The 22,035-nt window shown below is 56.8% G+C and overlaps 1 protein-coding gene and 2 long non-coding RNA genes across 11 annotated transcripts in view; 2 read left to right on the forward strand and 1 right to left on the reverse strand.

Moving 5' to 3' along the window:
* Positions 1 to 1,713: 1,713 nt before the first annotated feature.
* LOC104141365 (uncharacterized) lies at positions 1,714 to 9,142 on the reverse strand. Its single transcript, XM_068924249.1, has 4 exons — positions 8,172 to 9,142; positions 7,097 to 7,309; positions 3,271 to 3,403; positions 1,714 to 2,525 (listed from the first exon to the last, which is right to left on the reverse strand). The coding sequence occupies exons 1-2, from the start codon at positions 9,140 to 9,142 to the stop codon at positions 7,156 to 7,158; spliced, it is 1,125 nt and encodes a 374-aa protein (XP_068780350.1). The 3' UTR covers positions 1,714 to 2,525; positions 3,271 to 3,403; positions 7,097 to 7,155.
* Positions 9,143 to 9,237: 95 nt separating this feature from the next.
* LOC138064003 (uncharacterized) lies at positions 9,238 to 13,204 on the forward strand. Its single transcript, XR_011137213.1, has 5 exons — positions 9,238 to 9,951; positions 10,133 to 10,306; positions 10,740 to 10,891; positions 12,793 to 12,990; positions 13,083 to 13,204. It is a non-coding gene; the product is annotated as an uncharacterized lncRNA (long non-coding RNA).
* The window catches only part of LOC138064002 (uncharacterized), an 8,933-nt gene continuing 102 nt past the window's right edge, over positions 13,205 to 22,035 (forward strand). The window contains exons 1-18 of one of the 9 annotated variants that reach the window (XR_011137208.1): positions 13,205 to 13,281; positions 13,382 to 13,488; positions 14,795 to 14,857; positions 15,231 to 15,259; positions 15,381 to 15,421; positions 15,503 to 15,559; positions 15,660 to 17,157; positions 17,257 to 17,312; positions 17,405 to 17,444; positions 17,529 to 17,594; positions 17,689 to 18,735; positions 18,813 to 18,865; positions 18,961 to 19,023; positions 19,113 to 19,168; positions 19,264 to 19,317; positions 19,388 to 19,446; positions 19,547 to 21,109; positions 22,007 to 22,035. The exon at positions 22,007 to 22,035 is cut by the window's right edge and continues 102 nt beyond it. This is a non-coding gene — a long non-coding RNA (uncharacterized lncRNA). Of the gene's footprint in view, positions 13,282 to 13,381; positions 13,489 to 14,339; positions 14,858 to 15,230; positions 15,260 to 15,380; positions 15,422 to 15,502; positions 15,560 to 15,659; positions 17,158 to 17,256; positions 17,313 to 17,404; positions 17,445 to 17,528; positions 17,595 to 17,666; positions 18,736 to 18,812; positions 19,024 to 19,112; positions 19,169 to 19,263; positions 19,318 to 19,387; positions 19,447 to 19,546; positions 21,110 to 22,006 lie in introns of those variants that run through there. The other 8 variants (XR_011137205.1, XR_011137204.1, XR_011137206.1 and 5 more) reach the window with 8 other exon arrangements.

Raw genomic sequence — 22,035 nt, forward strand, 5'->3', positions numbered from 1 at the left:
GGAGCAGTGGTGTCCTGAGGAGGTGACACAAGGGTGGGGGGAGGGGCAGCTGCCATTTACCTGCAGGGTTCTCTCTCCAGCCAGGCTGAAGGTCGGCAAGAGCAATTGGCCCTCCATGGTGACAGATCAGGGCAGTAGCCCTCATTTCCTTGGAGGGGGGGGATGGCAGGAAGGGCAGCTGTTTACTAGGTGCTGGGGATGGGGGGAGCAGTCATTTAACAGCTGTCTCATGGTCACATAATGGGGAGAGAGAGCAACCATTTAACAGTCCCATGTGTGGTAGGGCAGCAGGTGTCCAAGGAGTGCAGGGGGTAGGCAGGGGTGGCCGTTTAACAGCCTTTGGGCTTGTATGGGTCTGGGCTGGGTCTTACGGGTTTGTACGGGTCTGCACGGGGCTCTATGGGCTCATGCAGGCTCATAGGGGGCTGTACAGGTTCCTATGGGTCCGTGCTGGGCTCTGTGGGCTTGTACGGGTCGAAATGCGACTCCACCGGCTCATATGGGCCTACATAGAGCTTTACAGGCTCATCGGGACCTGCCCCAGGCCCTACGGGATTGTTTGTGCCTGTATCAGGCTTGAGGGGCTCGGCTCGTATGGGCTTGTGCCAAGCTTGTACTGACCCGCACGGGGCTCTTATGGGCTGTTACAGACCTGTGCCGAGCTTGTTAGGCTCGTAGGGGCCCGCACCAGGCCCTATGCACTCGTCCAGGACTGTGCCAGGCCCTGTGGGCCCATACGGCCTCGCGCCAGGCCTCATGGGCTCGTAGGATCCCGCGCCGGGCTCGACGGCTCGTACGGGCCGGTGCCGAGCTGGCCTTCCCTCTGCACCCGGGGGCGCGCATGCGCAGTGCCTCTCTCCTGCTCCTCACCGTCCTCTGCTGTCGAAACGGCGGCACTGCACCCGGGGGCGCGCATGCGCAGTGCCTCTCTCCTGCTCCTCACCGTCCTCTGCTGTCGAAACGGCGGCACTGCACCCGGGGGCGCGCATGCGCAGTGCCTCTCTCCTGCTCTCTGCTGCCCTCGCGTGCCGGCACAGCGGTTCTGCACCAAAAGCCTGCTTATGCGCCGTGTTTTACATGGCTCCCTGCTGCGCCGCGCCCCCCCCCCCGCCAAGTTTTCGAAGTAGCGTTACTGCATGCGGTCGGGGGGGGGGTCCCAATCGCATGTGGTTCCCCGTGCTCACTGCTACCCTCGGGGGGTCTAGAAACCAGTACTGCAGCTCTGTTGCGCACAGTTCTGCAGTGGTTCCGTCGTGCTCATTGCTGCCCCCGGATTTTGAAAAACAAAAGCGGCACTGCACCCGGGGAAGCGCATGCGCAGTGTTTCTGGCCTGCTCTCTACTGCCCTCTGCTGTCGAAATAGAGGCACTGCTCTCCCTCGCCGTTCGGAGCCAGCGCATGCGCGGTGCTTGAGAGCCAAGCTCCTGCCGCTGCCGCGCTCCGTTCGCGGCTGGCGCATGCGCGGCTCCCGGGAGCAGCATGGCGGCGAACAGGGAGGGAGGCGGCGGCGGATGAGGGCCGAGGCCCCCTGGAGTCGAGGATCCGGGGGCCCCGGTGAGGCGAGCGCGTCGCTTCGGGTCGCTGCGGGCGTCGGGCGGTCTCCTGCCGCTGGGGCCGTCGCTGCGTGGAGGCGGAGGTGCGGGGCGAGGTTTGGGGAGGGGCTCGGGCGGGGTCGGCTCGGAGCGCGGGTTTGACCGCCCCTTTGCCGTGTGTCGCCCTCAGGGCCCCGGCTCCTCCCCGGCGCGGCCGGGGCGGGCGCTGGGCACCAGCCAACCCGGGCACCAACTGCTAAAACCCTTGTTGAGCCTCACTAAGCCTTGCACCCTCCTGGCCCTTTGCTGCCCCAAAGCCATGGGGTTCCCCAGTCCAGTATGTGTCAATGGGTCCTCCGTTGCCTCTGACATCTCCCTAAGCACTTGTATGCTGCTGCACAGGAGTCTGGATGTCTCTGGAAGTGGCACAGCAGCCTGATGCCTCTTCTTGTCGGGGACGTGGGGTCCTTCGCAGCTCTTCTGGCATATGGGGCCCTTGGTGCCCTGCTGCCTCTTCTGGCATTCCCTACAAGCTCGTAGATCCCTCCTCCTCCTCCCCTCTGGTGGGGTGCCAGACCGGTGGCTCCCCCTGCAAAGCTGACATGCAGCACCGCTATGCACTCAGTACACATCTGGGATGGCACCCCTGCCCTGAAGGCCCTGCAGATTCCCACCCTTCCCGCAACCAGTTCCCCCAAAGCCATTAAACCACCCACAGATCCCCCTCTTAAAATAGAAACAGGTTAGTCCTAAGAGGTAGATGAATGTAGCTTTGAGTAATGTGAAGAGCAGCGGTTATGTCAATCACCCTGAAAGCCTTGGAGAAGTGGTCCAAAAATCTGATACCCTCCTGGCCTCATCAGTCCTTTTGCTTTGTTTGGCAGGGCAGTCCACCGAAGGAGGACATCTTGAAGAGAAGCAGCCTAGACTTCGCAATCCACTTGTTCGCTTTGGTCATCACCTTTGAGACAAGTGTCCACTTATAGGAGGAATCTAGGAGATGTAGCAAAAAGGTAATAGGTTTGAAACAGAAGCAAGCAAATTAAATGCTTTCATCCTTCCATGCAGTTAAAGATTGAGAGAATTGTGGGTTAAGCATGTGTACACAAGGGTTTGAGAAAGGATACTGGACAGTATGGTAATACTGAACCAGAATAAATGTAATGTGAAGATAGTGTAGGTAACGTGCCTACCTGTCTCATAACTTAGCTCTAACTGCTGTATGTAATGTTTCCAGACAGTTTTCCCTGTACCGTATGATGGCAAATGAACAGACAGCAGCGTATCCTTCCAAAAGGGGGGTTGCGGGAAGTGGTATTTGTGGCTTGCATGTTATTATTTATGTTGCTTGTGTATGTATTAGATCTGCTTTTGTGCTTAAAAACAACTTTAGTTTCTTATGATTTTCTGCAGAGCTTTCAGCTTTTTTGCTTTGCTTTATACTTTTGTAGGGTGATGGATTTTACCATGCCTCTATCAGCAAGCGCTGGCTGACAGTTATCCTGTCCCAACTGAGACTCTTAGGCAAGACGGAGGAGTTCAGACGCACAGCCTGCCAGAAGAACGTCGCCTGGGAGGGGTTGCTAGCCTTGAGCTGTAGGTGCTGATGCCTATGGCTCGTTCTGCATATGGCTACTACTATAGCGGTAGTATTTTTGTGTTTATAAATTGTGTTAATCCTAGGCATTCAGAACATCGGGGAACGACTATATGCTGCCGTGAAGAATTACAGGCTTACCCCCCTCAGACCTCTGTAAGTTATCGCAGGTCAAGAGCGGCCAGGAGAATCCAAACGCCAGCGGACGCGTCCTCTGCCCGGTCCTGATGAGGCGCCTTCGGCCGTAGGAAAGTTGGCAGCGTCCTTACCGGACCTGTGAGTAATAAGCCACAATTCACGGACCGGCAAAGGAGAGGGGGAATAGCGACTGGCAGCCCAGTCACTATGGCATTGCGGGTGCTAGCAGGGCCACAAGGTCTGTGTGAAGCCTCACCTGCCTGTTTGGACCTTTATTTTGGTCTGTTCACCTGGAATAACCAGTGAGGCCTAAAATAAGAATTTTTGTGGCTAGATGGGTAACCTGTGACCCCACCTGTCTTTGCCTTGCTTTGTTGCTTAATGTAGTAACAGTAACTTGGGACCCCAGAATAAAAACTGTTACAATGCTTAAAGGAGTATCTGCATTTGCCCAGGTTAGGGAATCATAATGAAAGCTGGGAGAGGGGAGACGGCTCTAAAATGAGAACCTCCCAGTGACCTTGGTGGTTTGATTCATTTGCAGGATAACGTTCCAAGGGCCAGCAACTTGAAGAGGAGCAGCTCAACCCATTTTGTTGATTTCGGTGATGCTGTTTCAAGGAAGCATGTGAGTACAGGAGGGTTGGGGAGGGTTTTCAAACGAGACAGGGAAGAACAAGGAAGATTTGAGTGTGTGGAAAAACTAGGTGCTATGAGTACAGAAGTTCTTAAGGGCTGAGAGAATTTAGGGGTTAAGCGTGTGCATATGAAGGTCTGAAAGGGGCTAATGCACAAGGAATAGTAAAAGACCATGACTGAACGCAAGGGTCCGCCTCAGTCTGGGCCCGTGCGTGCACCCTCGCTCTTGCAGACACAGACACTCTGGAGGTGTAGGGATACGGGTAAGCAGGACCACAAGCAGGACTTGGGGAAAACAGCGTGCAGAGAGCTCTGCGTGCTCAGCAGATGAGTGGGGCTGGAGCATGTCAAGGGCTGTTCTGAGCTGTCTGGATCCATCCGGTTCGACTCGCTGTCCCTCTGTCCAGCTCTCCATCTTTCTCTTTCTTTCCCCGTAGTTTTGTCCGGTACCCCATCGCTTTGTTTAGCTACTCGTTCCTCTGCCCAACTCCCCATCCCGCTTGTACTCTTTCCATGCTTCTGTCACTATCTACTTCCCTCTGACTGGCTCCCTATCACTCTATCCAACTCACCATCATCCTCTCCTGATCCCACTACCATCTTGCCGTCCCTCTGTCCGGCTCTCTCTGCCGCTCGTCTGTCTCTCTGTACCTTTCCAGGCCTACGTCTGACCTCTCCAGTCTTCTCTTTCTATTTCCATCCCTCTGTTCAGCTCCCCATCCATCTATTTGCCTCCCTATCCCTGTTTTCCATCTCATCTGTCTGACTTCCCCTCCTTCTTTTTCTACCTTTCTGGCTGGCTCTTCATCCTTCCCCTTTTCTTCTCGTGGCTCTGACTGGCTCCCTGTCCTTCTCTTTCAGTCTCCATTCCTCTGTCTGGTTCTCCACCCTTCTCTTTTACTCCCGGTCCCTCTGTCTGCTTCTCCTTCCCTCCTTTCCTCTCTTTATTTTTCTGTCCACCTCCACATCCCTCTTTTTCTCTCCTGCTCCCTGGTCCTCTGTCCAGCCCTCCATCCATCTGTCTGGCCCTCTATCCCTCTCTTTCTATTCCTTTGTCTAGGGCCCTGACCCTGGGGCCAGGGTTCCATCCTTCTCTTTCTTTCTTTCTCTCTCTATCTGCCAAGCTTTCTATCCCTCTTTTCTTCTGCTCCCTGTCCCTCTGTCCCATCATTCCTTTGAGTTTTGTCTGGTGTGGCTTGTGTCAAGGCGGTTGGCGCTCAGCAGAGATGATCCGCTGTGACTAGAGAGTCTCATCAATCTGCCTGGTTCGGGTCATGTCAGACACCTCTGCAGATACTCTACGTGCGGGGGCACGGAGCTGTGGATGCGCAGTGGGGGAGCACTACTGGGCCAAAGATGCTGTGGAGGATGTGGTAGACAGTGAAGAAGCTCCTGGGGAAGGTGTCACAGAGGCAGAGATCAGCAGAGGCTTCGAGTACTCAGGTGTTAGGACAGGTGCTCATGATAGGGCAGTCTGGAGCTGCTGTTGTCCATCCTACTGGTCAGTCTGGAGTTACTGCGTCTTGTCTGCCCGTGCGCAGACAGGGCTGCCGCGGGGTGCAGCTTGAGTTGTGATCGCGTTGCTGGCATCGAGCCCAGTTTTCTGACTTTATGCAAACTGGTGTCTTCCCTACATCAGCCTTGCTCTGCTCCTCTTCCAGGATCCTGCGCTCGACTCTGCTTTCTGGCACGCCGTCGCGTCACAGGGCTTTCCAGCACGGTCTGTCTGACTTGGGCCGCGTGCCAGGCGGCCTGAGCAAGTGAAGCAAAATCCTCCTTCTGTCATTGTCCAGGCCAGAATCAGTTTCCCATCAGCTCAGTCTCTCCAGAGTTTGGAGTTTTTGGAGGCCTTAGTTTTTGTCCTGCCTTGGCTGGTCAGTGCTTTCTGAGAGTGTCCGTCAGCGGCATAGTTTCCCTGAGGAGGACCATCTACCGAAGGCTGGAGGTGGCCGAGCGCCCGAGCGAGCCTGACTGTACGTGAGGGCTGCTGTGACATCCTTGCAATGAAATGGAGCCTGAGAGGGTGACTGAAGCAGCGTAGAGGGTCAGTCATAATTGGGGGAATAATTATGGGCCTTGGACTAGGGAGTAGTTCTAGGAGGGCTGTGCAGTTGCCTGGCCTCTCAGTAACTGTTCTGGCTTCTTTGCAGGTGCTGAAGCATAGTCTGGCAGTCGAAGGAGCGGCGTCACAGCTGGGAGCTCCGCAGAGATCTGCGGCTGGCCGTGGAGGACGAGCTCTGACTTGCAGCGTGGACGCAGCTAAGTCCTGGGGCTGCACTGTGTGTGTGCAGGGCTGGGAGGTGGAAGGCGGTTGTGCCCTGGTGCTTACTGCTGTCACTGGCTGTGGATGTTTGCCCATGGAGCTGAGGAGACCAAAAATATTAATTGTCGGTAATGGAGATGAGTTAGCGCTTGCAATGTTTCAGGTGGGTTCAGTGGAAGTGCAGCTTAGTGCAGTCCCGTGGAGCGAGTCTTGCACGTGCTGACGGTGGCTAAAACCAAGCCTATAAACAGCAACTGCAACATGATTCTGGTGCGTGTCTTCCTGTTCTGCTGCACTTCTAAATGAAGGGGAAACTTCTTAAGCTGTGAGTAAAAACTCTTTGGCTTCTCTTTACTGTTCTCACGCTTATGTGTGCTTTGGTGTTTCTTGCTTAAAGCTGAGGGTTTGGAGTTTTAAGGTTTATTGTTTAGTTTGTTGTTCAGGGTCTGTTACTCAGGGGTTATGGTTTATTACTTTATTGTATGGGGCTCAGTCTTTATCGGTCAGCATTTACAGTTTGCTCACTTAGGGATCAGGGTACAGGATCTAAAATCCAACCTCATCCATAAATTGTAAAGTCTCAGCAACCATTCGGGTTCCAAGATTTGCAGTTTGTCACTCAGGGTTCAGGGTTTACGCCTTACTGATAAATGACAAGGGCTGAATCCTTAGGTAATAAACTGAAAGCCCTGAAGCCTGAGCAGCAGGCTGCAAACCCTTCTTTGGGGTTTGTAATTTTCCTCTGTACCCAGCGTTCAGCTCTGTGCAATGACCTGAGGTCTGGATTGGTACGGTGCAGGCCCATCGCACTGAGAGCGGTGATGTGACGGGTGAGGTGAGAGCTGTGAAAGTGTCTTGCAGGGCTCTAGTCTGGGGTAGGGCAGAAGTGATCAGATGGGCAGGATCAGAGATCAAAGATCCTCTCACCTGTCAGAGCTGAATCCTATCCCTGAAGGGAAAAGCCGAGGGGATGGGCTGTCGGCCACTCAGACACCTGCCGCGTCAAGGGCAGCAGCAGGAGCTGAGCCTTCCCCACGGACCGACGAACGCTGGTGCGGTGACGACTCTTCAGGTGTCACAGGGTAAGGAGAAGCATGCTGGCACCGAGCTCCATGGCAGACTCTCTCCCAGGTGTTGCTTCTGTGCAGTAAAACAATAAACAGTTGCTTTATTCTTTGCACTCATATCTGTGGTTCCTGCTGTCACTTTGGCTAAAAACAATGCCCGGGGAGGAGGCTGCACGTTGCGTCTGGGGTTGGGAGCTGGTCCCCGCGTCCCTTGTACTTGGGGGTCCCTGCGGTTCCCAGGGACCCCAGTGCTGTTCACAGGGCTACGGGGAATTTCCCTTGCGTTGCCTGGACCCTCGGGGCTCTTGGTGGTGTTTCCCATCACCCTGGGGGCAGCCAGGGCCCCCCAGGGCTGTGTGAGGTCCCCAGACTGCTCCTGGGTTTTCTCTCAGCACCCTGTGATGTCCCTCCCGTGTCTGGGGCTGGGGCCTGTGTGCCTGGTGCTGGGAGATGGAGTTTCTGTGGGGACGGGGAGCCTGCAGGCACCTTCCCGTCAGGCACATTGAGCCCTCTGACGTGCCTTCTGGCCTCTTCAGTGTGCACTAAGGCCCTTCACTTGAATTTTGGTTTGCCCAGAGCCCTGCGTTTGCCCTCTGATGCCCTCAGGACCCCTCAATTCACGTTTTGTGGTGCCCCCAACCCTCTGCGTGCCTTTTGGTGTGCCCTGGGGCCCTGTGTTCGTTTTGCAGCACGCCACAAAGGTCTCTGCTGAGCTTTCTCCCCTGTCCAGGAGCTTTCTGGGTGCTTTTTGGTGTGCCCCAGGGCCCTGCCTTTGCCTTTTGGTGCCCCCAGAGTCACTCTGTTTGCTCATCGCCTGATAATTGTCTTTTTTAATTTTTGTTGAGCCCGAGCTCTCCATTTTTCCTCTCGTCCCCTGAATACTCCCTTTTCCTCTCTGTACCCCCAGGGCTCTCCCTTGAGCTTTCAGCCAGCACCTGAGGAGCTGGAGTGTCTCTGCTGCCCTGGCAGCCCCAGCTGTGCCTGATGGGGCTGAGGGCAATTCCCTCCCCCTGGTTCCGGAGGGGCTGCAGCTGTGGGCCCCGGGGCTGGACCAAGCCCCAGGTGGGGCTGGGGGCACCGATGGCCGCGGCAGGCACGCGCCGGGGCTGGGGCCGCAGTCGGGAGGAAGCTCGCGCAGGGGCCGGTCTGGGACAACGGAGCCGCCGCTGAGCACCGCCCGCCGGGACCGGCGCTGCGGCCGCACCGCGGGGGAGGTGAGCGGGCCCAGGGGGGGTCCGCGCTCGGGGGTCCCGGCGGACGGGAGCGTCCTGGGCAACGCGGCACAACCGGGGCGCCCCGGGCCGGGGGAAACCGCACCGGGGGGGGGGATGGCGGTGCACCGGGACGGTGGGGACGAGCGGAGCACCGGGGCCGGGGAGGTGGTGGGGACGGGGGGGGCGCTGGGGCTGTGGTGGGGCGGGGGGAAGGGGGTAGGTCGGGGCTGGGGGGGGGGGAGAAAGGGAGCGCGCCGGGGCTGGGGGGGGGGGGGGGGCGAGAAAGGCGGGGCTGGTGGTTTACTGCGCGGTCGGAATAGCGCGGTGGGGGGGACCGTTTCCGGGGGGGGGGAGGGATCCCAGGGGAAGACGTGGTGGGGGCGGGGGCAGCGGGGGCGCGGACCCGGGGCCGGTCGCGGCGGTGTCGGGGGAGCCTCAGGCCGGTGCTGGGGATCGCTGCGCTGGGCTCCGCGGCGGCTTCCGGGTCGCGCAGGGGTGGGGGGGCGGTGGTTGGGACGGAACGGAATCACCACAGGGTCAAACCTCACCGAGCGCAGCGGCCCGCGGCATGCCGGGAGCGGGAGTCTTCCGACACGGCACTTCCGGGTAGCCATATTGTTTCGCGCGGCATGCCGGGAGCAGGAGTCTTCCGGCACGGGGCTTCCGGGCAGCCATATTGTTTCGCGCGGCATGCCGGGAGCGGGAGTCTTCCGGCACGGGGCTTCCGGGCAGCCATATTGTTTCGCGCGGCATGCCGGGAGCGGGAGTCTTCCGGCACGGGGCTTCCGGGCAGCCATATTGTTTCGCGCGGCATGCCGGGAGCGGGAGTCTTCCGGCACGGGGCTTCCGGGCAGCCATATTGTTTCGCGCGGCATGCCGGGAGCGGGAGTCTTCCGGCACGGGGCTTCCGGGCAGCCATATTGTTTCGCGCGGCATGCCGGGAGCGGGAGTCTTCCGGCACGGGGCTTCCGGGCAGCCATATTGTTTCGCGCGGCATGCCGGGAGCGGGAGTCTTCCGGCACGGGGCTTCCGGGCAGCCATATTGTTTCGCGCGGCATGCCGGGAGCGGGAGTCTTCCGGCACGGGGCTTCCGGGCAGCCATATTGTTTCGCGCGGCATGCCGGGAGCGGGAGTCTTCCGGCACGGGGCTTCCGGGCACAGCATCCTGGGAGTTGTAGTGCTCTGGTATTGAGCTTCTGGGCAGCCATTTTAATCTGTAGGGCATGCTGGGAGGTGTTGCTTTCCCATACTGGTCTTCTCGGGGACTGTCTTGTACCTTTAGAGGAGGCTAGAAGTGCAATTCTCTGTCAGCCGGTTTCCCACCAGCTGGCCATGTTGTGCTCTGTGGCATAGCAGGAGCTGCAGTCCCAGGTGCCTGTTTGATCCTTACTGGATGCATGTCGCTCACGAGAGAGTCCCCATAGGTCATCGAGGACAGTGGAGTTGCCCTGTCTTTCCTTGGTACAGGGCAGGAAGTGTTTTCCATCTCTGATATGACCAGGTGGGGTTGTCCTCAGGGTCTGGAGCTGTCCTTGTTGGCCCTAGGGAGGGCAGGGAGAGCGTGAGGGGCTGTGCCGGCTCCCAGGAGTCATAACTTTGCTCAGGATTGGGGCCAGTTAGGCAGCAGCTATGAGGAGCAGCGGCGCTGGGAGGGGACAGCGCAGAGCCGTCCTGTTTTGCAGCACAAGGAAAAGTCTTCAAGGAACTGCCACCAGCACTGTTTCTGTCCAAGGATCCTAAAAGAGTCTGAGACACCCTGGAACAGCCCCAGAGACACTGTGTTACTGCCTCCCAAGGTCGCTGTGTTAACGTACCTCTAACTGGGTCGAAAGAGCCTGCAGGAGTCCTGGGCACAGGTACAGAGAACCCCCAGTTGCCTCTAAGGACCTAGAGCTGTATGTATTTTCATTACAAATATGGGATCTCTTTGATGCCTTGGTGCTGCTTCTGTGTCGCTCAGCGCCCGGGTCCGCTATGTTTCGGATCCACCCTCCTTGCTGTCCTCTGCACTGTTGGAGATGTTGGCCAGATCACGAGGCGTGTGCGGCTAAAAACTAGGCCAGGGTGTCTCAGCTGCCTGGTATAGGACCCTATCATGTAAATGAGAAAAAGGTGCTGCAGAGGACTAAGATGCAGGGGAGACTGAGAGGAGTAGAAGTAGTAGGGGAAAACAGTGATGAGGAAGGTGTGTTGTTAGAGACAGTACAGTAGAGAAGAGAGGGGGGAAAAAAACGCTCCTATGATGAAATAAAAGCTGTCCTTGAGAGAGATTTGCTTTTTGGCCTTCAGGTTATGAACCTGCATGACTTCCTGAGGACTGTTCTGAGCAGGTGGCGTCGCAGCTCATAATCGCCTAGGCAGTGATTCCCAGGTTGTCTGCCAAGACTACACAACAGCTGATAAGTGCCTGTGGAATGAAAGCAAAGGCCAGCTTCTCAGAGGTAAGAGGCAGAGTCTAGCGCACTGGGCTATTCTTTTAGCCCCCTTTGTGCCTCAGAGGTGTCTTCTGGCCCTGCAGCCCCTTTAGTCCCTCTCTAGTCCCTTCCAAAGTCCTCTGGAGGCCTCGGTTTTATCCTGGAGCCCTCCTTTGGCCCTCCAGCCCTCCTAGCAACCCTCTAGTCTGCTCTGGGAGCCTCTTTTGGCCAACATTGGGCCCCAGAGGCTTTCTTTTGCCTGCTGCTTCCCTGAGGAAATCTCAGCTCTGGACACCTCTTTTGGCCCAGAGGGTGCTGCAGAGTCCTCTGTCGGCCCTCCAGAACGCTTAGGACCCTTCTAGGGCGCCCTCGAGCACTCTTTTGGCCTTCCTTGTTCCCCAGAGCTGTCTTCTGGCCCTCCAGACCCCCAAGGAACTGTCTAGGAGCTCCAGAAGCCCTCCTGAGGTTGTCCTTGTTCCCTGGAGCTGTGTTCTGGTCATATAAGCCTCTTTAGAGCCTCCTCTACTGTTCTCTGGACCACTCTTTTGGCTTTCCTTGTTCTGCAGAGCTGTCCTCTGGTCCTCGAGGCCCCTTAGGAACAGTCTAGTAGCCCCAGAACCCCTCTTGAGCTGGTCTTATTGCCTAGGAGTTTTTTTCTGGGCTCTTGAGACTGCTTTAAGAGCCCTTTAGTGCCTTCAGAAAACGTCCAGAGCATTTTCTTGCCTCCAGGAGTCCCGTATTGGCCCTCCAGCCCCTTTAGCAGCTCTCAGTTTTGCTTTGGCCCCCTCTCTTGCCCTTTTATCTTCCCCCACAGACCTCTCTCGGCTCCCTAGGCCCTTTAGTACCCCTCTAGTGCACTCTGGACTCCTCTGTTTATTTTTCCTTTTTCCCTAGAGCTGTCTTTTGACTCTCTCGATCCTTTAGAATGTTTATAATGTCCTCAGATCTGCTGCTGAGGCTTTTCTTATGCCCCAGTGTTCTCTGTTCATCATCTAGTGGTCTCAGCACCCTCCTTTTTCCCCTGCGCCGCTCGAAGAGGCTCTAGTTGTTCTCTACTGGCTTGTTTTTATTGTTATCTAGCTTCCATTAGAAATGTCCGGTCTAGATTGCTCTGTAGAGCTTTGGTGTGTCACACAGACTTCTGTCGGTCCTGCGGACCTCTGAGGAGCCCCTTTATTTTATTCCGGACTGTTCTTTGTTGTGCCCCAGAGCCCCGTGTCCGTCTTTCAGCCCTCTTAGCGTCCCTCTCGCGCCCTCGGGAGCCGTCCCGAGGTCTGCCCGCGTCAGTCCTCCAGTTAGCGATGCAGAGATAGCATTCTCCTGGGTACCTAGCCATTCTGTCTGCTGCCCCCTTTTTCTAATTGTTCTAGGTACTATACAGGAAACATTCTTCTTCAGAAGTATTTCTATAACAGAAGAGATCTTGTTCCAGGAGTTCATTTTAATATCCTGCTTTGCCCTACAGGAAATACTGCCCTGCCAGAACAGCTGTATTCTATGCAGACCAGAACCAATTAGAGCGCTGCAGTATCACGTTCCCTTTATAGACTAGGTGGAACATTGTAATTTCTTTCTAAGTCTAAGCAGAACCCATGTCTAGCATGTAATGCAAAGGCTTATACTAGTTAGAGCGGAAAGAAGCTTAACAACGTACCTCTTGATATCGTGGATGGGCTATTTGAAGCCTTAGTAGCAAAAGAGATGTTCTGTTTCATAGAAGAGGTTTTTTTATCCTGTCTGTGCCCTCCAGTCTAGATACTGAGCAGAAGAAAGAGAGTCTCTTCTGCGCAGCCCTGTGTATTTATGGCAGCCATTGGTTTGCCCCTCCCCTCCGAAGGGCTTGTGGGTAGGGCAGTGGGTGGGGCCTAGGGTTACATAAACCGGGGGTCTCTCCCTCCCCAGCTCATTCTGCTTTGGATCTCCTGCAGGAGCAGTGCTCTGGAATCACCTCAGCTAGTAACAGCATTCGAGGCTGTAAAGCGATCCCAGAAGACTTATTCCTACAGTTGGGGAAGCAAAGGCCATTCACGAACGTAAGAGCAGCGGGACGGCTCTGTGTTTTTTTCTTAGGCTTTGCATGAAGTCGTGGCATAGAGAAGCCGAGCGCCGAGAGGGAGGCTGAGCAGGTGCGAGGGGCAGCTTGCGGCGGAGAGCTTTACGGTGCGGCAGGGTGGTGTCGGGCTGCCTCTGGGCGATGTCCTTTGCTTTGCTTTTTCAGGTGCTGTGCGGGCCTCTTCCGGAAGGGCCGAGGATTGGAGGTGAGGGGAGCAGCGTGTCAGTAGTCGTAGGGCTGTTGGGTGCTGTCTGGCCACAGAGTGACTTTGTTGCGTTGGTTTTCCCAGGTGCTGGGGGGGGGGTATCCCCCTTCCCCCTCCCCCCAAGCTGCGGTGTCTGAGTTTGGACCGGGTGCGTCGCAGGTGAGGAGAGGGAGTGTGGTGTTTGGGAAGAGGGTGTTTTTGGGGGGAGAGGCCGGAGCCGTGGGGCACGCGGGTGCCGGCTCGCGCTCTGTTTTGGCAGGTGAGAAAGGGGAAGGTTTGTGACTGAAGGAAGATCTGAGAGGACGTGCCTGGTGTCGAGGCTGGCTCTTGAGGACGCATGGCGATGGACAGCAGTGCCCAAGCTAAGTGGAGGGGGGTCAAGGGTGTTGGTGTGTTTTGGGCTGTGTGGGGTGTGTGCCAATCGGTGTAGTGTGGAGGCCTCCTGAGGGTGGGTGCTGTGCGTGCGGTAGAGGCAGCGGGGGGTGTGCTAGGCCTGGCAGCTCCAGCCTGTATCTGTGTTGTTGTGTTCTGTGTGTGTTGTAGGTGTCCTGTGTTTTGCTCAGGTCTTGATGTTGCTCTTGTTCTTTGTGCTCGTGGAGCATGGCACAGATGTTGCATCAGTAGCACGGTAGGCATCCGGAGGCTTTTGAGTGGCCCGAGCGTTCAGCATTGTGCCAGTGGATGGTGCCTCCTCCTGTGCTGCCTGTGAGAGGGGCTGGTGGTTGCACTGAATTTGCATTGTAGGTGTCTGTGGCTGGCCATCTTTGCGGTGATGTTTGAGCGCTTGTCGGCCGCTCTTCGCTCGTCTTCGGCGGCGGCCGCTCTTCGCTCGTCTTCGGCGGCGGCCGCTCTTCGCTCGTCTTCGGCGGCGGCCGCTCTTCGCTCGTCTTCGGCGGCGGCCGCTCTTCGCTCGTCTTCGGCGGCGGCCGCTCTTCGCTCGTCTTCGGCGGCGGCCGCTCTTCGCTCGTCTTCGGCGGCGGCCGCTCTTCGCTCGTCTTCGGCGGCGGCCGCTCTTCGCTCGTCTTCGGCGGCGGCCGCTCTTCGCTCGTCTTCGGCGGCGGCCGCTCTTCGCTCGTCTTCGGCGGCGGCCGCTCTTCGCTCGTCTTCGGCGGCGGCCGCTCTTCGCTCGTCTTCGGCGGCGGCCGCTCTTCGCTCGTCTTCGGCGGCGGCCGCTCTTCGCTCGTCTTCGGCGGCGGCCGCTCTTCGCTCGTCTTCGGCGGCGGCCGCTCTTCGCTCGTCTTCGGCGGCGGCCGCTCTTCGCTCGTCTTCGGCGGCGGCCGCTCTTCGCTCGTCTTTGTGGCATCCTTTCAGGGTTTTCTTGCCTGCATGGTCACAGCCTTGGGTCCTTTTGGCCAGCCTCTTGTGCTTCTGTAGTCCTGGCTTTGCTGGCCCCTTGCTGTCACAGCTTGTGGCATTTGACTCTTTCCTAGGCTTCTCCTGAGCCTCTGAGGTGCACGGTTGTGCTGTTGTAGGGCTTTGTAGCCAGCAGGGTCTTATGCATGAGAATTGTTCTTTCTGCCTAGGGCTTTGCTCTGTGTTTGTGTGTGTGCATGTTTGTTTGGGGCTGGAGGTGCCTTGCCTGTGGGTTTTAGCCATGGTAGAGTGGAGTGGTGATGGGGAGCAGATGATGATTGATCAGGCTTTGGGTCCTGCATTTTTCTGTTTTTTGCAGATGTGGAGCAGTGTCGTGGGTGCCCGAGGGAGACGGAGGAAGAGCGGGGCCTGTGCAAAGCAGGTGAGCGTGTGAGTGTTGTTGGCAGGAGAGTGTCTTGGGCAGGGATTTGATGACTTGTGTCATCACTGGGTTGTGTTTGTAGGTGGGAAGCCATGAGGCAAGTGGGTGGTTTGTGCCCAGGAGGAGCCTGGCCAGGTGGGAGTCGGTCTGCGAGATGGAGCAGAGCGTAGAGTGGGGCTGTTGTGTTGTTGATGATGCGCCCGTCGCCCAGGGCTGTTCTGGTGCGTGGCCGAGCTCGGCGTGGCGTCCCTTAGTGCGCCGATGGGGACGGGCGAGCGGCGCAGGTGAAGGTGTGGGAGCAAAGGGTGGGTGTGGACGCGCTGTGGTTTTGCAAACATCCCCTCAAGGTGTGGTATTTTCTCTGGTCCTGCAGGTGTAGGATGCAGTTGTGGCGTGGAGAAGGTGAGTGCTGAGATGGAGGCAGAGGAGGTGAGAGGGGCAGCTTGTTGTTGAGAGCTTTTATTGTGTGGTGGGGTGGTGTCGGGCTGCCTCTTGGTAATGTCTTTTGTTGTGTTTTTTTCAGGTGCTGTGGGGAGTCTCTTCCAGGACGGCTGAGGATTTGAGGTGAGTGGCACAGTGTGCCATTTGTAGTAGGGCTGTTGGGTGCTGCCTGGCAGAAGAGTAACTTTGTGTTGTTTTTCCCAGGTGCTGTGGGCGTCCTAGTGCTGGGCATGATCTCTGAGTTTGGAGCAGACATTTCAGGTGAGCGGAGGGACCGTGTTGTTTTGGAGGGGGGTGTTTTTTGGGGAAGAGGCTGGAGGTGTGTGGCATGCAGGTGATGGCTCGTGCTCTGTTTTGGCAGGTGAAGAGGGTGAAGGTCTGTGAGTGAAGGAAGATCAGATAGGACGTGGCTGGCATCGAGGCTGGCTCTTGAGGATGGACGGTGACGCACAGCAGTGCCCAAGCTAAGTGGAGGGGGCCAAGGGTGTTGGTGTGTCTTGGGCAGTGTGGGGGTGTGTGTGTGCGCATGTGTTGCCAATCAGTGTAGTGCGGAGGCCTCCCCGGGGTGGGTGCTGTGTGTGAGGTAGAGGCAGAGGTGGGTGTGGTAGGCCAGGCAGCTCCAGCCTGCGTCTGTGTTGTTGTGTGCTGTGTTCCGTGTGTGTTGTAGGTGTCCTGTGTTTTGCTGAGGTTTTGATGTTGCTCTTGTCCTGTGTGATTGTGGAACACGGTGTAAACTTTGCAGGGCTAGGGTGTTAGGCATCCTCGGGCTATTGAGTGGCCCGAGCGCTCAGCGTTGTGTCGAGGGATGGTGTCTCCTTGTGTGCCGCCCACCCAAAGGGTCGGTGTGTGGCACTGAGTTAGCATCGTAGCTGTCCGCGGCCGCTCTTCGTTCGCCTTCCGCGGCCGCTCTTCGTTCGCCTTCCGCGGCCGCTCTTCGTTCGCCTTCCGCGGCCGCTCTTCGTTCGCCTTCCGCGGCCGCTCTTCGTTCGCCTTCCGCGGCCGCTCTTCGTTCGCCTTCCGCGGCCGCTCTTCGTTCGCCTTCCGCGGCCGCTCTTCGTTCGCCTTCCGCGGCCGCTCTTCGTTCGCCTTCCGCGCATGCTTTCAGGGTTTTCTTCCCTGTGTGGTTTCAGCCTTGGGTTATTCTGGCCAGCCTCTTGTGCATCAATGGTCCTGGCTTTGGTGGCCGCTTTCTGTCACGGACCGTGGTGTTTGACTTTCCTGGGCTTTTCCCAAGCCTCTGAGCCACACAGTTGTGGCATCGTAGGGCTTTGTGGCCAGCAGGGTCCTATGCGTGAGAAGCATTTTTTTTTCTGCCTAGGGCTTTGCTCTGTGTTTGTGTCTGCTGCTTGTGTGTGTGCCTGTTTGTTTGTGTCTGCTGCTTGTGTGTGTGCCTGTTTGTTTGTGTCTGCTGCTTGTGTGTGTGCCTGTTTGTTTGGGGTGGAGGTGCCTTGCCTGTCTGTTTCAGCAATGGTGGTGTGCAGAGTGGAGCAGTGATGGAGTGGAATGGGGATTGGTGAGCTTGTGGGTGCTGCACTTTGTTTTTTGCAGATGCAGAGCAGTGTTGTGGGTGCCTGAGGGAGAGGGAGGAGGAATGGGGCCTGTGTGCAGCAGGTGACTGAGTGTTGTTGGCAGGAGGGTGTCTTGGGCAGCAGTTCTCTGAACCATTTTTGTTTTGTGTTTGTAGGTGGGAAGCAATGTGCCAGGTGGGTTGTTTGTGCCTAGGAGGAGTGCGGCCAGGTGAGTGTTGGTCTGAGAGATGAAGTGGAGCATAGTGTGGCTGTTGTGCTGACGGCGCTGTCCGCACGGCCCGGTGCTGTTCTGGTTTGGGAGGTGCGTGGCGGAGCTCAGCACGGGGACAGGTGAGCAGCGCAGGTAAAGGTGTGGGAGCCAAGGATTGGTGTGGGTGGACTGTGGTTTTGTGCACGTCCCCTGCTGACGTGGTTTTTTTTTTTCTTTAGGTGTTGGATGGAGTTGTGGCATGGAGAAGGTGGGTGCTGAGGCAGAGGCTGAGCAGGTGTGAAGAGCAGCTTGTCATTGAGAGCTTTATTGTGTGGTGGGGTGGTGTCGGGCTGCCTGTGGGTGATGTTCTTTCCCTTGCTTTCTCAGGTGCTGTGTGGGCCCCCTCCAGGATGGCTGAGGATTGGAGGTGAGCGGAGCAGCGTGTCAGTAGTCATAGGGCTGTTGGGTGCTGTCTGGCCACAGAGTAACTTTGTTGTGTTGGTTTTCCCAGGTGTTGGGGGGGTGTCCCCCCCCCCCCCAAGCTGCGGTGTCTGAGTTTGGAACGGGTGCATTGCAGGTGAGGAGAGGGAGTGTGGTGTTTGGGAGGAGGGTGTTTTTGGGGAAGAGGCTGGAGCCATCTGGTGTGCAGGTGACCACTTGTGTTTTGGCAGGTGACGATGGCGAAGGTTTGTGACTGAAGGAAGATCAGAGAGGACTTGCCTGGCATTGAGGCTGGTTCTTGAGGCTGGATGGTGATGCACAGCAGTGTCCAAGCTAAGTGGAGGGGGGTCAAGGGTGTTGGCATGTCTTGGGGGTTTGTGTGTATGTGTTTGCTGACAATCAGTGCAGTGTTGAGTGCTCTTTAGGATGAGTGTTTTTGAGGTCGAGGCTGTGGGGTTGTGCTAGAGGCTGGGCATCTCCAACCTGTCTGTGGTGATGTGTGCTGTATGTTGTGTGTTGTAGGTGTCCTGTGTTTTGCTTAGGTCTTGATGTTGCTCTTGTCCTTTGTGCTCATGGAGCACAGTGCTGACTTAAAAGCACTGGTGTGGTAGGCATCTGCAGGCTTTTGAGTGGCCTGTGTCTTGAGCATTGTGGGAAGGAATCATCTCCTGCTGTGCTGCCTGCAAAAAGGGGTATTTTGTTGCGTCGGATTTGCATCGTAGCTATCTGTGGCCGCTCTGCGGCGGCGCTTCTTTTGGCGGCGGCGCTTCTTTTGGCGGCGGCGCTTCTTTTGGCGGCGGCGCTTCTTTTGGCGGCGGCGCTCCCTTTCAGGGTTTTCTTCCCTGTGTGATCATGGCCTTGGGTTTTTCTGGCCAGCCTCTTGTGCATCCACAGTCCTGGCTTTGCCGGCCCCTTTCTGTCACAGGCCCTGGTGTTTGAGCCTTTCCTAGGCTTCTCCTGAGCCTGAAAGCCGCAGGGTTGTGGTCTCGTCGGGCTTTGTGCCCGGCAGGGTCTTATGCGTGAGAACTGTTTTTTGTGCCTAGGGCTTTCCTCTGTGTTTGTGTGTGCTGTTTGTGTGTGTGCCTGTTTGTTTGGGGCTGGAGGTGCCTTGCCTGTGGGTTTCAGCGATGGCAGTGTGCAGCGTGGAGTGGTGAAGGGGAGTGGAATGGGGATAGGTCTGCCTTTGGGTGCTGCAGTTTGTGTTGCTTTTGCAGATGCAGAGCAGTGTTGTGGGTGCCCGAGGGAGACGGAGGAAGACCGAGATGTGCACTAAGGAGGTGAGCTCGTGAGTGCTGTTTGCAGGAGGGTGTCTTGGGCAGCGGTTCCCTGAACAATGTTTGTTTTGTGTTTGTAGGTGGGAAGCTGTGAGGCAAGCGGGTTGTTTGTGCCCAGGAGGAGCCCGGCCAGGTGAGTGTTGGTGTGAGAGATGGAGCAGAGCGTAGAGCGGGGCTGTTGTGTTGTTGGTGCTGTGCCTGTTGCCCAGTGGTGTTCTGGTTTTGCAGGTGCGTGGCAGAGCTTGGCGCGGCCTCCTGTAGCCTGACAGTGGGGAAGGGTGAGCGGCACAGGTGAAGGTGTGGGAGCAAGGGGTGGGTGTGGACGGGCTGCGGTTTTGTGGCCATCCCCTCAAGGTGTGGTATTGTCTCTGACTTTGCAGGTGTAGGATGCAGTTGTGGCGTGGAGGAGCCGAGCGCTGAGGCGGAGGCTGAGCAGGTGAGAGGGGGCAGCTTGTTGTTGAGAGCTTTATTTTGTGGTTGGGTGGTGTCAGGCTGCCTTTTGGTGATGTGTTCTGTTGTGCTTTTTTTCAGGTGCTGTGGGGGGCCTTTTCTGGGATGGCTGAGGATCTGAGATGCAGTAGAATGGTGAGTCCTTTGTAGTAGGGCTGTTGGGTGCCGCCTGGCGGAAGAGTGACTTTTGTGTTGTTTTTCCCAGGTGCTGTGGGTGTCCTAGTGCTGGGCAGGATCTCTGAGTTTGGAAGGAACGTGTTGCAGGTGAGCAGAGGGACCGTGGTGTTTTGGAGGAGGGTGTTTTTTGGGGAAGAGGCTGGAGGTGTGTGGCATGCAGGTGATGGTTTGTGGTCTGTTTTGGCAGGTGGTGAGGGCGAAGGTTTGCGACTGAAGGAAGATCAGAGAGGGCGTGCCTGGCATCGAGGCTGGCTGTTGAGGATGGACGGTGACGCACGGCAGCGCCCAAGCTAAGTGGAGGGGGCCAAGGGTGTTGGTGTGTCTTGGGCTGTGTGTGGGTGTGTGTGTGTGGACAATCAGTGTCGTGTGGAGGCCTCCTGAGGGTGGGTGCTGCGTGTGAGGCAGAGGGAGAGGTGGGTGTGGTAGGCCAGGCAGCTCTAGCCTGTGTCTGTGTTGTTGTGTGCTGTGTTCTGTGTGTGTTGTAGGTGTCCTGTGTTTTGCTGAGGTCTTGACGTTGCTCTTGTCCTGTGTGATTGTGGAGCACGGTGTAAACTTTGCAGGGCTAGGGTGTTAGGCATCCGCAGGCTCTTGAGTGGCCTGAGTGCTCAACGTTGCGTCGAGGGACGGTGTCTCCTTGTGTGCCGCCCACCCAAAGGGTCGGTGTGTTGCGCTGAATTTGCATCGTAGCTGTCTGCGGCCGCTCATCTCTGTGGCGATACTGCTCGCCTTCCGCGGCCGTTCATCTTTGTGGTGATGCTCCTCGCCTTCCGCGGCCGCTCTTCCTCGCCTTCCGCGGCCGCTCATCTTTGCGGCGATGCTCTTCCTCGCCTTCCGCGGCCGCTCATCTTTGCGGCGATGCTCTTCCTCGCCTTCCGCGGCCGCTCATCTTTGCGGCGATGCTCTTCCTCGCCTTCCGCGGCCGCTCATCTTTGCGGCGATGCTCTTCCTCGCCTTCTGCGGCCGCTCTTCCTCGCCTTCCGCGGCCGCTCATCTTTGCGGCGATGCTCTTCCTCGCCTTCCGCGGCCGCTCATCTTTGCGGCGATGCTCTTCCTCGCCTTCCGCGGCCGCTCATCTTTGCGGCGATGCTCTTCCTCGCCTTCCGCGGCCGCTCATCTTTGCGGCGATGCTCTTCCTCGCCTTCCGCGGCCGCTCATCTTTGCGGCGATGCTCTTCCTCGCCTTCCGCGGCCGCTCTTCCTCGCCTTCCGCGGCCGCTCTTCCTCGCCTTCCGCGGCCGCTCTTCCTCGCCTTCCGCGGCCGCTCTTCCTCGCCTTCCGCGGCCGCTCTTCCTCGCCTTCGTGGCATCCTTTCAGGGTCGTCTTCCCTGTGTGGTTTCAGCCTTGGATCTTTCTGGCTGGCCTCTTGTGTGTTCACGGTCCTGGCTTTGCCAGCTGCTTGCCATTATGGGCTTCTCCCGTGCCCGTGAGCTGCAGGGATGTGTCGTTGTAGGGCTTTCTGGCCAAGAGTGTTGTTTGTGCTGTGATTGTTGTTGTGTCTGTGTGTTTGTCTTTGTGTGTGGAGCTGGAGCTGCCTCGCCTGTGGGTGTAGCAGAGGGTGTGGGCTGTGCTAAGTACTGTCTCCCTGGGACCTTGTTAGGGTTTCTGTGAGAGTGAAACTGTAAGGCAAAGCATAGTTTTATTGTTTGTATGTTTATTTATTGATGGATAGGAATGGTGTTTTTGGTGGGAGCCTGTTCACGGCAGTGCAGCGTTCCCTTTTAAATGGGTGGAAATCGGCTGTGTTAGTAGAGGTGAGGAATGGCTGCGGTGGGAGGGTGTGGGTAATTGTGTGGTTGTTGGTTGGGTTTGGTATTGAGTGTATCTAAGTCTGTATGCATGTGTTTGGTTTGTTTTCTGATTGTACTTAGCATTTAGAGTTTTTTTTTTGTTAATGGAAACCCCCAGGTGGGTGATTTTTTTTTTTTCCCCTGACTTTTTTTTCCCGTGGTGTTGTTCACTGCCTGAGGTGATTTGATCATTGCCAATGTTGCTGTGCAGGTTGGGCTGGGATTTTTTTTAGGCAGGGTGGTACGTGGAAACGCTCGGTAATGCTGTTTCTGTGAGCGGTCCTAAAAACTGGTGCCGTTTGCCATGTAGCGCAGGGAGGCAGGGTGCCTGTGGTGGGACTGAGTGGGCAGTCGTGTGGATGTTGGGTGGTTGTTGGTATGGAATGTGTCTAACCTTGTATGCACCTTTTGTTCTTACAGGCTGTAGTTAGCAAGTACAATTTTTTCCATTTTTATTTTTAAAAAAAAAAACCCCAGCCGGGGGATTTTTTTTTTGCTTCCCCCGGCTGGGTTTTTTTTTCCCCGGTCCCGGTCACTCTGCGAGGCGACAATCATCGCCAATGTCGGTGCGGAGCCGTGGCTCGGGGCCGGGGTTTTCTAGGCAGGGTGGTATTTGGAAGCGCTCGGTAATGTTGTTACTGAGAGCTGTCCCAAAAAACTGCTGGTGTTTCCTTGTAAGTGCAGGGAGGTAGTGTATGCTGCCGGATGGGCGTAGCATCGGTGCGATTGTAGAGAAGGTCGGTGACGAGTGTGTGCAGCTGCTGTGGATGGTGGGCTGGTATGTTATGTTGTCGGGGTGGTTTTGTTTAGTGTTTTGTAACTGACGTGTCTTTTCCCCCTCCGTTTTTTTTTTTTTTGCAGGTGCAGAAGCAGCTGTCCTGTAGTGTGAA

The sequence above is a fragment of the Struthio camelus genome, chromosome 39 (assembly GCF_040807025.1).
Source record: "Struthio camelus isolate bStrCam1 chromosome 39, bStrCam1.hap1, whole genome shotgun sequence".
In the NCBI taxonomy this organism is placed as follows: Eukaryota; Metazoa; Chordata; class Aves; order Struthioniformes; family Struthionidae; genus Struthio; species Struthio camelus.